Source organism: Pongo pygmaeus, chromosome 1, assembly GCF_028885625.2.
Source record: "Pongo pygmaeus isolate AG05252 chromosome 1, NHGRI_mPonPyg2-v2.0_pri, whole genome shotgun sequence".
Lineage (NCBI taxonomy): Eukaryota > Metazoa > Chordata > Mammalia > Primates > Hominidae > Pongo > Pongo pygmaeus.
Window position 1 is genome coordinate 137457081 of NC_072373.2, and position 13532 is coordinate 137470612.

At 37.9% G+C, this 13532-nt stretch overlaps 1 protein-coding gene across 12 annotated transcripts in view; it reads left to right on the forward strand.

The window, feature by feature from the left end:
- The window catches only part of EVI5 (ecotropic viral integration site 5), a 284357-nt gene that overhangs the window by 148245 nt on the left and 122580 nt on the right, over nucleotides 1-13532 (forward strand). For all 12 annotated transcript variants that reach the window (XM_063664744.1, XM_063664783.1, XM_054476264.1 and 9 more), the window contains one exon: nucleotides 6699-6833. In XM_063664744.1, coding sequence (XP_063520814.1) covers nucleotides 6699-6833 — 135 coding nt within the window. The remainder of the gene's footprint in view (nucleotides 1-6698; nucleotides 6834-13532) is intronic.

A 13532-nucleotide genomic window follows, 5' to 3' on the forward strand; every position in this document is an offset into this window, starting at 1 on the left:
TCATACAGTTGCACATCTGAGTCTTGCTAATGTGGGGTATAACAAATATGTTTATGTTGGACAACTTTTCCTAATGAGACCAACTGTCTGAGTCTAGCTTGATCCATTTAAAAGCTTTGTGACCTACCTATGACTGCTTATCATTCAGGTATTTTTATTATGCAGTTTTATCCAGCTGTTCTTGGTCTTACCATTCATGTATTTTTATTATGCAGTTTGGTTCATCATAAATAAGGAGGAATTTGAGTTAAAAGCTGCTGAATGCTGAAATGACTGCCGTTTGAAGTTATTAGGACCTTCATACTAGGAAGTACTTAATGGGAGGCTAGACAGTATTTCTTCTGACCTTCCCTCCCTTTTGTATAATTCTAGGGAGAACATCAAAGAATTATGTAGGACTTTTAAGAACCAAGGATTTGATATGAAGAATATAAACCCATCTTACCTGGATTAAACACATGAATAAATGTTAATAAAATAAAAACTACCTGTTTATCAGTGAAGTTGTGAATTCTTCTAGATAATGTATTTTAGAAAATGTTTGTTCAGCAGCATTTAGGAATTATTCACACCTGATATACCTGGTGGGTTTGTTTTTCTTTAGGAAAATGGAAGTTAGTTGATATAGGTCTCTCTAGAAATCCAAGATAGATAGATGACTTTACACATATAATTTGGTAAATTCTTTAACTTTTGGTCACTATACCTATAAATCTGGACAGAGAATTTTTCCAGAACTAATTTTGACCTTAGTGTAAAGATAAAATGTTTTACATTCGTATGTGATTATATTTTCCTTTTAAATAATAAATGAGGGGTTACTTTAATGGAAATTGTTTTCTTAACATTTTCTTCAGCATTAACAACAATAACAACAAAAGCTTACAGTTACACAAATAACCAGAGGTAAATGTCTTCTTAAAGGATGTAATTTTTGGATGTTAAGCACAAATCATATAAAAATTATATATTTTTCAACAATTTTTTTTTTTGAGACGGAGTCTCGCTCTGTTGCCCAGGCTGGAGTGCAGTGGCACAATCTTGGCTCACGGCAACCTCCACCTTTTGGGTTCAAGCGACTCTCCTGCCTCAGCCTCCTGAGTAGCTGGGACTACAGGTACATGCCTGGCTAATTTTTTGTATTTTTAGTAGAGACGGGGTTTCAGTGTGTTAGCCAGGATGGTCTTGATCTCCTGACGTCGTGATCCACCCGCTTCAGCCTCCTAAAGTGCTGGGATTACAGGTGTGAGCCACCGTGCACCACCGCGCCTGGCCTATTTTTCAACAATTTTAGTGTAGCAAATACTTAAATAGTACAACTGTATTGCTTGGGTTTTTTAAAATCCTGTTTACAGCATGTGGTAGGGAGGATTACAAACATCTTTTTGGGGTCATATGCTGAGGGAGAGGAAGATACAACTTTTTATTTTTTTCTGCTGTGATTTTGTGGTGTGGAAACCTATTCCAGAGTACTTGCCTTGTATAACTCTTTTCAGATGCTTTTGGATATGGCGGTCCAAATGTGCCATCTTCCCACATTGTTACAAATTTTGTTTTTGGAACAAATGGAAACATTGTATCATTATTTTGTTTTGGGAAAGTGGTTCAAGATTGCTAGGTAGACATTTCAATTAAAAATAGATTAACCATCAGTTTTATAGATTTTTTTTGCAGCATTCAACTTCCACTTCCTATGTTTAATGTAAATTATATAATACAGGGATTTTGTTGTTAAACCAGGAGTTAACTGATTCAGCAGATAATATTTTGCTCACCTACCTATGAAAAGCACTGTTTGGTTCTGTTAACCAGGCAGTTACTGATTTACAATGGTAAATCAGTCAAACTGTCTCTGGCATTTGCTTATATAGTATATATAGAGATAAACATTTTAAAAATTAATCACAATTTTTTTTTAAATTTTACTTTTAAGTTCTGGGATACATGTGCAGAATGTGCAGGTTTGTTACATAGGTATATGTGTGCCATGGTGGCTTGCTGCACATATTGACTCATCCTCTAAGTTCCCTCTTCTGCCCCCTCAACCCCCAACAGGCCCTGGTGTGTGTTGTTCTCTCCCCTGTGTCCATGTGTTCTCATTGCTCAGCTCCCACTTAAGAGTGAGAACATGCGGTGTTTGGTTTTCTGTTCCTGTGTCAGTTTGCTGAGGGTGATGTCTTCCATGTCCCTGCAAAAGATATGATCTCATTCCTTTGTATGGCTGCATAGTATTCCATGGTGTTTATGTACCACATTTTCTTAATCCAGTCTATCATTGATGGGCATTTGGGTTGGTTCCAAGTCTTTGCTATTGTAAACAGTGCTGCAGTAAACATATGTATGTATGTGTCTTTATAGTAGAATGATTTATATTCTTTTGGGTATATGCCTGGTAATGGGATTGCTGGGTCAAATGGTATTTCTGGTTCTAGAACCATGTTGGTTGAACTAATTTATATTACCATGAACATTATAAAAGCATTCCTATCTGTCTGCAGCCTCACCAGCATCTGTTGTTTCTTGGCTTTTTAATAATTGCCATTCTGATTGGCGTGAGATGGTATCTCATTGTGGGTTTGATTTGCATTTCTCTAATGATCAGTGAAGTTGAGCTTTTTTTCATATGTTTTTTGGCCGTGTAAATGTCATCTTTTGAGAAGTGTCTATTCATATCCTTTGCCCACTTTTTGATGGGGTTGTTTTTTTCTTGTAAATTTCTTTAGGTTCCTTGTAGATTCTGAATATTAGACCTTTGTCAGATGGATAGATTGCAAACACTTTCTCCCGTTCTGTAGGTTGACTGTTCACTCTGATGATAGTTTCTTTTGCTGTGCAGAAGCTCTTTAATTAGATCCCATTTGTCAGTTTTGGCTTTTGTTGCAATTGCTTTTGGTGTTTTCGACATGAAGTCTTTGCCCATGCCTATGTCCTGAATGGTATTGCCTAGGTTTTCTTCTAGGGTTTTTATGGTTTTGGGTTTTACATTTAAGTCTTTAATCCATCTTGAGTTAATTTTTGTATAAGGTGTGAGGAAGGGATCCAGTTTCAGTTTGTTGCATATGGCTAGCCAGTTTTCCAAGCACCGTTTATTGAATAGGAGATCCTTTCCCCATTGCTTTTGTCGGGTTTGTTGAAGATCAGATGGTTGTAGAAGTGTGGTGTTATTTCTGAGGTCTCTGTTTTGTTCCATTGGTTTATATGTCTGTTTGGTACCAGTACCATGCTGTTTGGTTATTGTAGCCTTGTAGTATAGTTTGAAGTCAGGTAGCATGATGCCTCCAGCTTTGTTCTTTTTGCTTAGGATTGTCTTGGCTATACAGGCTCTTCTTTGGTTCCATATGAAATTTAAAGTAGTTTTTTTCTAATTCTGTGAAGAATGTCAATGGTAGTTTGATGGGAATAGCATTGAATCTATAATTACTTTGGGCAGCATGCACAATTTGTTATTTAGAGTTGTGATAAGTGTTACAAAAGAGACGAGAACAGGGTTCCATGAAATGTTTGGGTTCCTGAAAAGAGCATATAAATGTCATATCTTGAACTTAGTTAAAAGCTTAATGTATACTTAAATTCAAGCAATATTGGATACATTTGCGTGGACAATCTTTTTCTAATTTCAATTTTTTTTCACTTAATAATATGAGAAACTTCCCCCAATACAAATATTTACTTTTTACTGTATTACTCCTATGTCCTTCAAATATTGAAGATTTTTTTTTTTTAAGCTCAAGACACAAGCAAAAAGGGTTACTGAGGACTTTCTAACTTACCTTTACCTTTGTAATTTTTGCAACACCAGAAAAGCACATAGGATTGAAAAGCAGACTCTGCTTACTAAAAAGAATTTCTGTCAGTTTCATTGGAATGGGATTGCTGGTATCACAGAAACATTATGAGATTCATTTACATAAATTAACTTGATGTAAGTATAGAGAAGTCATCTGTCATTTCTACGCTTTTAAATAAACGGCCCCCCTTGCTGAGACTGCCAGCCATCATAATTGTGGCAGTTGTCATTTGGTAAAACAAATTGTGTATCTGTCTGAGTTACTCACTTGAATATGAAATGCACCCTTCTAGGAATTTCTTAATACAAGAACATTATGTGAGATCTATATGCTTAGATTTTTTTTTAGAAGTTTGGATTTTTTTAATATTATATAATTAATTTTTAGAACAGTATATATTAAAACAATATATTAAACTCTTCAACACCTATATGGCTTAAAGGTGAGGAACATGGGCTCTGTAATACAAACTGTCAATTAATAGCACTATCAACTGCTGTTTGACCTTGGTGTACCCTATTAGTTTCCTTATTAGTAAGACAGTAATTGTGGTGAAGGTTAAAGGAGAATATAAAGTGCTTAACATGTGTCTGGCACATAGTAAGTGGTGAGTAGATGTTAGCTGCTATCATAATTGTCATTTCTGTCAAACATTAAAACATGTTTATAAAACTGTTTTCCCCCTGTGGAAAATAGAATAAATTGAAACTACAGTGGTTAGCTTCAGGTAATTTATAGTTCACAGCAGCATCTTTTCCTTAGACTCTGTGTAATTTGCAGTATGTTAATTGGCCACCATCATGATGACCTGGGAATTATATTCTGTAAACTCTGTCAGTGGCGAAAAAATTTACATAATACATTTAGAATTATTTTAAGCCAGAAGACTAAAATGATATGTTTTAGAGTATAAAAAGCATAAGATATATATTATCTAGAATGAATTGTTATCAGAGCATTTCAGTTCTCTGTAAATTTTATTAATAAAGATTTGTGCCCAACATTACTATAGCTTTTTGTACTTGATTGGATTCGTTGGTTTATACCAATCAAGAATTCCATTCTCATATGGGCCTTTGAGTTTGATGTTTTCTTGGGGATCTTCTAATATAAAGTCTTTGCAAACACACCTGTACTACAGTTGCCAGGGCTTTAAGTTGAGGGCAAAAAAATTTTTCCAGTACCCATGAAATAACTATGATCTAATTAAATAAATTATGGCACGTCCAGTTTGGATGTGGTCATTCCAAAAGAATGCCTTTTTACTAATTGATAAAAGGTAAGTATTTGCTAAGATGATGTGTCTGTTGCAGATGCACTTCTCGTATTGAAATATTGTTTCAATAGTATCAAAATTACTGGAAGAAATAATGTATAATGCATTGAATTAAAGTCCTCGTTTGCACATCTTTTTTTGGTAACTGGGGCAGGAGAGTATTAAGCATCTGGTTATTTTTAATAGTTTTAATTTGACATCTGTTTTGTTCCTAACATATTAAAGAGTAAAAATAACCGTGCTTTATTCATGCTAGTTCAGTAGAAGATTTTTTTTATGGCTTTATTTTGAAATTTTGAGTTGCCACATTTTCTTTACTACATGAATTAAATGTGAAGTGATAGACAATTTATTTTAGAAAGTATTTTATAATGATGATTACATATTGCTTTTGTACAGAAGCTTTTGTATGGGCACTGGCTTAAAAATGATGACTTAAGTGTTTGCATCAATATTCATGTTTTATAGAGTAGGAAAGCAAATGGGAAAGTTGTGTGCTTCCGTGGTTAATTTCTTTGTGCAGCATCTGCGTCTTCTCTACTTCCAGCAATTATTTCTATGTATATCTTTTTTTTTTTTTTTTTCTTGAGACAAGAGTCTTGCTCTGTCGCCTGGGCTGGAGTACAGTGGCATGATCTCGGCTCACTGCAACTTCCACCTCCCAGGCTCAAGCCATTCTCCTGCCTCACCCTCCTTAGTAGCGGGGATTACAGGCGTGTGCCACCATGCCCAGCTAATTTTTGTATTTTTAGTATAGACAGGGTTTCACCATGTTGGCCAGGCTAATCTTGAACTCCTGGCCTCAAGTGATCCACCCGCCTCGACCTCCCAAAGTGCTGGGAAACCATGCATATCTTTTGAAGAAGATTTCTACGTTTCTAAGGACAAATACAATTTTGTTATTTTGGAATTTAGATGGTTCACGTTATTCTGGGTACCCTGTTTTTTTTCCATTAGATTAAAATATATTTTTCAGTAATGTTTACATGTCTTCTGTAGTATATAACAGTACTATCAAATAGCAATATAATGTGTCACATATGCAATTTAAGATTTTCTAATACCCACATTAAAAGGAGCAAAAAAAGGTGAAATTAATATTTTTATTTGCCTCAGTATATTCAAAATATTATTTTAACGTAATCAATATAAAAATCATTGAGATATTTTATTTTTTTATTTCATATTAATTCTTCAAAATCCAGTTTGTATTTTATACTTATAACATTTTAATCTGCATTAGCCACATTTCAAGTGTTCAGTAGCCACATGTGGCTAATTGCTATCCTATTTGTTGTTCAGTGTAGGTCTGTAAAGTCAGAAAAAATTCTTTGTATCTGGATGGATAGACAGATAAAAGGAGATGTTTATCTTATATGAATCAGATATGATCAGTGTAATAACTAGTTACCAAAACCCAATAATGTGGTCATCTTTATAGATATCAAAGGTGGGCTTTTTTACTCATTGGAGAAGTTAATTGGAGGAGATACATTGGAAATATTGGGTAGATGGAACTTATCCTATTTAGTTGCCCTTAATGTAATATAACTGTATTATGTAGTTGCATTGTTTTTATTGTATATACATGTTTATACTTTCATGAAATTTCAGTGTATGTCTGTAACCTTTAGCATAAATGCAGTTCCAACTACAACGAAGATTTTGTGCTACAGCTAGAGAAGGAATTGGTCCAGGCCCGACTGAGTGAAGCTGAGTCTCAGTGTGCATTAAAAGAGATGCAGGATAAAGTCTTGGATATAGAGAAGGTAAGAAACCTACACAAATGCAGTCATTCCCAAATTAAAGGGGATATGTGATATTTATTAAGTACTTACTGAGCAATTTAATTGACTTGGTGTTTTTATACATTAGAGGCCTTACATATTAGTTACTAAGAGGAAAAGAAAAAACGATTTTTAAAATTGCCAGTTATTCCTTGTTGCCTTCATACTAATCACAGCCCCATATTTAAGGATAAAAATGGAGATTAGAGCCCTTTTGGAGGAAAACAACCAGAATAATTTTCATAAAAAGAGTATCTAAATGCTGCAGAAGAGAGAAACTCAGGTGACAGAAATTAACTGTTGTCTTCAAATATTGCAATATTTTCATGTGGAAGAGATAGAATAGGACTAATACATAGACATTTCAGGGAAAATTTCATCTGAGGGGGTGGAGCCAAGATAGCCGAATAGGAACAGCTCCAGTCTACAGCTCCCAGCGTGAGTGACGCAGAAGACGAATGATTTCTGCATTTCCAACTGGGGTACCAGGTGCATCTCATTGGGATTGTTGGACAGTGGGTGTAGGACAGTGGGTGTAGTCCATCGAGCCTGAGTCAAAGCAGGGTGAGGCATTGCCTCACCCAGGAAGCGCAAGGGGTCGGGGAATTCCCTTTCCTAGCCAGGGAAAGGGGTGACGGACGGCACCTGGAAAATCGAGTCACTCACACCCTAATACTGCGCTTTTCCGACGGTCTTAGAAAACAGCACACCAGGAGGTTATGTCCTGTGCCTGGCTTGGAGGGTCCTACGCCCGCAGAGCCTCACTCATTACTAGCACAGCAGTCTGAGATCAAACTGCTAGGCGGCAGCGAGGCTGGAGGAGGGGCGCCTGCCATTGCCCAGGCTTGAGTAGGTAAACAACGCGGCCAGGAAGCTCCAACTGGATGGAGCCCACTGCAACTTAAGGAGGCCTGCCTGCCTCTGTAGACTCCACCTCTGGGGGCAGGGCACAGCCAAACAAACGTCAGCAGAAACCTCTGCAGACTTAAATGTCCCTGTCTGACAGCTATGAAGAGAGTAGTGGTTCTCCCAGCACGCAGCTTGAGATCTGAGAACCGACAGACTGCCTCCTCAACTGGGTCCCTGACCCCTGAGTGGCCTAACTGGGAGGCACTCCCCAGTAGGAGCAGACTGACACCTCACACGGCCAGGTACTCCTCTGAGACAAAACTTCCAGAGGAAAAATCAGGCAGCAACATTTGCTATTCACCAATATCCACTGTTCTGCAGCCTCTGCTGCTGATACACAGGCAAACAGGGTCTGGAGTGGACCTCCAGCAAACTCCAACAGACCTGCAGCTAAGGGTCCTGACTGTTAGAAGGAAAACTAACAAACAGAAAGGACATCCACACCAAAACCCCATCTGTATGTCACCATCATCGAAGACCAAAGGTAGATAAAACCACAAAGATGGGGAAAAAACAGAGCAGAAAAACTGAAAATTCTAAAAAGCAGAGCGCCTCTCCTCCTCTAAAGGAACACAGCTCCTCACCACCAACGGAACAAAGCTGGACAGAGAATGGCTTTGACGAGTTGAGAGAAGAAGGCTTCAGAGGATCAAACTACTCCGAGCTAAAGGAGGAAGTTCGAACCCATGGCAGAGAAGTTAACAACCTTGAAAAACAATTGGACGAATGGCTAACTAGAATAACCAATGCAGAGAAGTCCTTAAAGGACCTGATGGAGCTGAAAACCACGGCATGAAAACTACGTGACAAATGCACAAACCTCAGTAGCCGATTCTATCAAGTGGAAGAAAGGGTATCAGTGATGGAATATCAAATGAATGAAATGAAGCGAGCAGAGATGTTTAGAGAAAAAAGAATAAAAAGAAACGAACAAAGCCTCCAAGAAATATGGGACTATGTGAAAATACCAAATCTACGTCTGATTGGTGTACCTGAAAGTGACGGGGAGAATGGAACCAAGTTGGAAAACACTCTTCAGGATATTATCCAGGAGAACTTCCCCAATCTAGCAAGGCAGGCCAACATTCAAATTCAGGAAATACAGAGAACGCCACAAAGATACTCCTCAAGAAGAGCAACTCCAAGACACATAATTGTCAGATTCACCAAAGTTGAAATGAAGGAAAAAATGTTAAGGGCAGCCAGAGAGAAAGGTCGGGTTACCCACAAAGGGAAGCCCATCAGACTAACAGCTGATCTCTCAGCAGAAACTCTACAAGCCAGAAGAGAGTGGGGGCCAATATTCAACATTCTTAAAGAAAAGAGTTTTCAACCCAGAATTTCATATCCAGCCAAACTAAGCTTCATAAGTGAAGGAGAAATAAAATCCTCTACAGTCAAGCAAATGGTGAGAGATTTTGTCACCACCAGGCCTGCTCTAAAAGAGCTCCTGAAGGAAGCACTAAACATGGAAAGGAACAACTGGTACCAGCCACTGTAAAAACATACCAAATTGTAAAGACCATCGAGGCTAGGAAGAAACTGCATCAACTAACGAGCAAAATATGCTCGTTATCAGCTAACATCATGATGACAGGATCAAATTCACACATAACAATATTAACCTTAAATGTAAATGGGCTAAATGCTCCAATTAAAAGACACAGACTGGCAAATTGGATAAAGAGTCAAGACCCATCAGTGTGCTGTATTCAGGAAACCCATCTCACATGCAGAGACACACATAGGCTCAAAGTAAAGGGATGGAGGAAGATCTACCAAGCAAATGGAAAACAAAAAAAGGCAGGGGTTGCAATCCTAGTCTCCGATAAAACAGACTTTAAACCAACAAAGATCAAAAGAGACAAAGAAGGCCATTACATAATGTTAAAGGGATCAATTCAACAAGAAGAGCTAACTATCCTAAATATATGTGCACCCAATACAGGAGCACCCAGATTCATAAAGCAAGTCCTTAGAGACCTACAAAGAGACTTAGACTCCCACACAATAATAATGGGAGACTTTAACACCCCACTGTCAACATTAGACAGATCAACGAGACAGAAAGTTAACAAGGATATCCAGGACTTGAACTCAGCTCTGCACGAAGCGGACCTAATAGACATCTACAGAACTCTCCACCCCAAATCAACAGAATATACATTCTTTCAGCACCACACAACACCTACTCCAAAATTGACCACATAGTTGGAAGTAAAGCACTCCTCAGCAAATGTAAAAGAACAGAAATTATAACAAACTATCTCTCAGACCACAGTGCAATCAAACTAGAACTCAGGATTAAGAAACTCACTCAAAACCGCTCAACTACATGGAAACTGAACAACCTGCTCCTGAATGACTACTGGGTACATAACGAAATGAAGGCAGAAATAAAGATGTCCTTTGAAACCAACGAAAACAAAGACACAGCATACCAGAATCTCTGGGACACATTCAAAGCAGTGTGTAGAGGGAAATTTATAGCACTGAGTGCCCACAAGAGAAAGCAGGAAAGATCTAAAATTGACACCCTAACATCACAATTAAAAGAACTAGAGAAGCAAGAGCAAACACATTCAAAAGCTAGCAGAAGGCAAGAAATAACTAAGATCAGAGCAGAACTGAAGGAAATAAGAGACACAAAAAGCCCATCAAAAAATCAATGAATCCAGGAGCTGGTTTTTTGAAAAGATCAACCAAATAGATAGACCACTAGCAAGACTAATAAAGAAGAAAAGAGAGAAGAATCAAATAGACGCAATAGAAAGTGATAAAGGGGATATCACCACTGATCCCACAGAAATACAAACTATCATCAGAGAATACTATAAATACCTCTATGCAAATAAACTAGAAAATCTGGAATTAATGGATAAATTCCTGGACACATACACCCTCCCAAGACTAAATCAGGAAGAAGTTGAATCTCTGAATAGACCAATAACAGGCTCTGAAATTGAGGCAATAATTAATATCTTACCAACCAAAAAAAGTCCAGGACCAGACGGATTCACAGCCAAATTCTACTAGAGGTAAAAGGAGGAGCTGGTACCATTCCTTCTGAAACTATTCCAATCAATAGAAAAAGAGGGAATCCTCCCTAACTCATTTTCTGAGGCCAGCATCATCCTGATACCAAAGCCTGGCAGAGACACAATGAAAAAAAGAGAATTTTAGACCAGTATCCCTGATGAACATGGATGCAAAAATCCTCAATAAAATACTGGCAAACCGAATCCAGCAGCACATCAAAAAGCTTATCCACCATGATCAAGTGGACTTCATCCCTGGGATGCAAGGCTGGTTCAACATACGCAAATCAGTAAATGTAATCCAGCATATAAACAGAGCCAATGACAATAATCACGTGATTAATTCAATAGATGCAGAAAAGGCCTTTGACAAAATTCAACAACCCTTCATGCTAAAAACTCTCAATAAATTAGGTATTGATGGGATGTATCTCACAATAATTAGAGCTATCTATGACAAACCCACAGCCAATATCATACTGAATGGGCAAAAACTGGAAGCATTCCATTTGAAAACTGGCACAAGACAGGGATGCCCTCTCTCACCACTCCTATTCAACGTAGTATTGGAAGTTCTGGCCAGGGCAATCAGGCAGGAGAAAGAAATAAAGGGTATTCCATTAGGAAAAGAGGAAGTCAAATTGTCCCTGTTTGCAGATGACATGATTGTATATCTAGAAAACCCCATCGTCTCAGCCCAGAATCTCCTTAAGCTGATAAGCAACTTCAGCAAAGTCTCAGGATACAAAATCAATGTGCAAAAATCACAGGCATTCTTATACACCAATAACAGACAAACAGAGAGCCAAATCATGAGTGAACTCCCATTCACAATTGCTTCAAAGAGAATAAAATATCTAGGAATCCAACTCAAAAGGGATGTGAAGGACCTCTTCAAGGAGAAATTACAAACCACTGCTCAATGAAATAAAAGAGGATACAAACAAATGGAAGAACATTCCATGCCCCTGGGTAGGAAGAATCAATATCATGAAAATGGCCATACTACCCAAGGTAATTTATAGATTCAATGCCATCCCCATCAAGCTACCAATGACTTTCTTCACAGAATCGGAAAAAACTACTTTAAAGTTCATATGGAACCAAAAAAGAGCCTGCATTGCCAAGTCAGTCCTAAGCCAAAAGAACAAAGCTGGAGGCATCAGGCTACCTGACTTCAAACTATACTACAAGGCTACATTCACCAAAACAGCATGGTACTGGTACCAAAAGAGAGATATAGACCAATGGAACAGAACAGAGCCCTCAGAAGTAATGCCACATATCTACAACTATCTGATCTCTGACAAACCTGAGAAAAACAAGAAATGGGGAAAGGATTCCCTATTTAATAAATGGTGCTGGGAAAACTGGCTAGCCATATGTAGAAAGCTGAAACTGGATCCCTTCCTTACGCCTTATACTAAACTTAATTCAAGATGGAGTAAAGATTTAAATGTTAGACCTAAAACCATAAAAACCCTAGAAGAAAACCTAGGTAGTATCATTCAGGACATAGGCATGGGCAAGGACTTCATGTCTAAAACACCAAAAGCAATGGCAACAAAAGCCAAAATTGACAAATGGGATCTAATTAAACTCAAGAGCTTCTGCACAGCAAAAGAAACTACCATCAGAGTGAACAGGCAACCTACAGAATTGGAGAAAAGTTTTGCAATCTACTCATCTGACAAAGGGCTAATATCCAGAATCTACAATGAATTCAAACAAATTTACAAGAAAAAAACAACCCCATCAACAAGTGGGCAAAGGATATGAACAGACACTTCTCAAAAGAAGACATTTATGCAGTCAAAAGACACATGTAAAAATGCTCATCACTGGCCATCAGAGAAATGCAAATCAAAACCACAATGAGATACCATCTCACACCAGTTAGAATGGCGATCATTAAAATGTCAGGAAACAACAGGTGCTGGAGAGGATGTGGAGAAATAGGAACACTTTTACGCTGTTGGTGGGACTGTAAACTTGTTCAACCATTGTGGAAGTCAGTGTGGTGATTCCTCAAGGATCTAGAACTGGAAATACCATTTGACCCAGCCATCTCATTACTGGGTATATACCCAAAGAATTATAAATCATGCTGCTATAAAGACACATGCACACGTATGCTTATTGTGGCACTATTCACAATAGCAAAGACTTGGAAACAATCCAAATGTCCAACAGTGATAGACTGGATTAAGAAAATGTGGCACATATACACCGTGGAATACTCTGCAGCCATAAAAAAGGATGAGTTCCATGTCCTTTGTAGGGACATGGATGAAGCTGGAAACCATCATTCTCAGCAAACTATTGCAAGGACAAAAAACCAAACACCGCATGTTCTCACTCATAGGTGGGAATTGAACAGTGGGAACACATGGACACAGGAAGGGGAACATCGCACCCTGGGGCCTGTTTTGGGGTGGGGGGAGGGTGGAGGGATAGCATTAGGAGATATACCTAATGTTAAATGATGAGTTAATGGGTGCAGCACACCAACATGGCACATGTATATATATGTAACAAACCTGCACGTTGTGCACATGTACCCTAAAACAAAATATAATTTAAAAAAAAAAAGGAAAAAAAAAGAAGATTTCATCTGAGTGTAGTTGTTAGAACTGTCCAATCTAGAACAAGTTACTTCAGGATATGTAGGAAGTTCCGTTTAGCCTGAATGTACTTAGAGAAGCTAACTTCTTTTCAAGGATATTAGAGAACA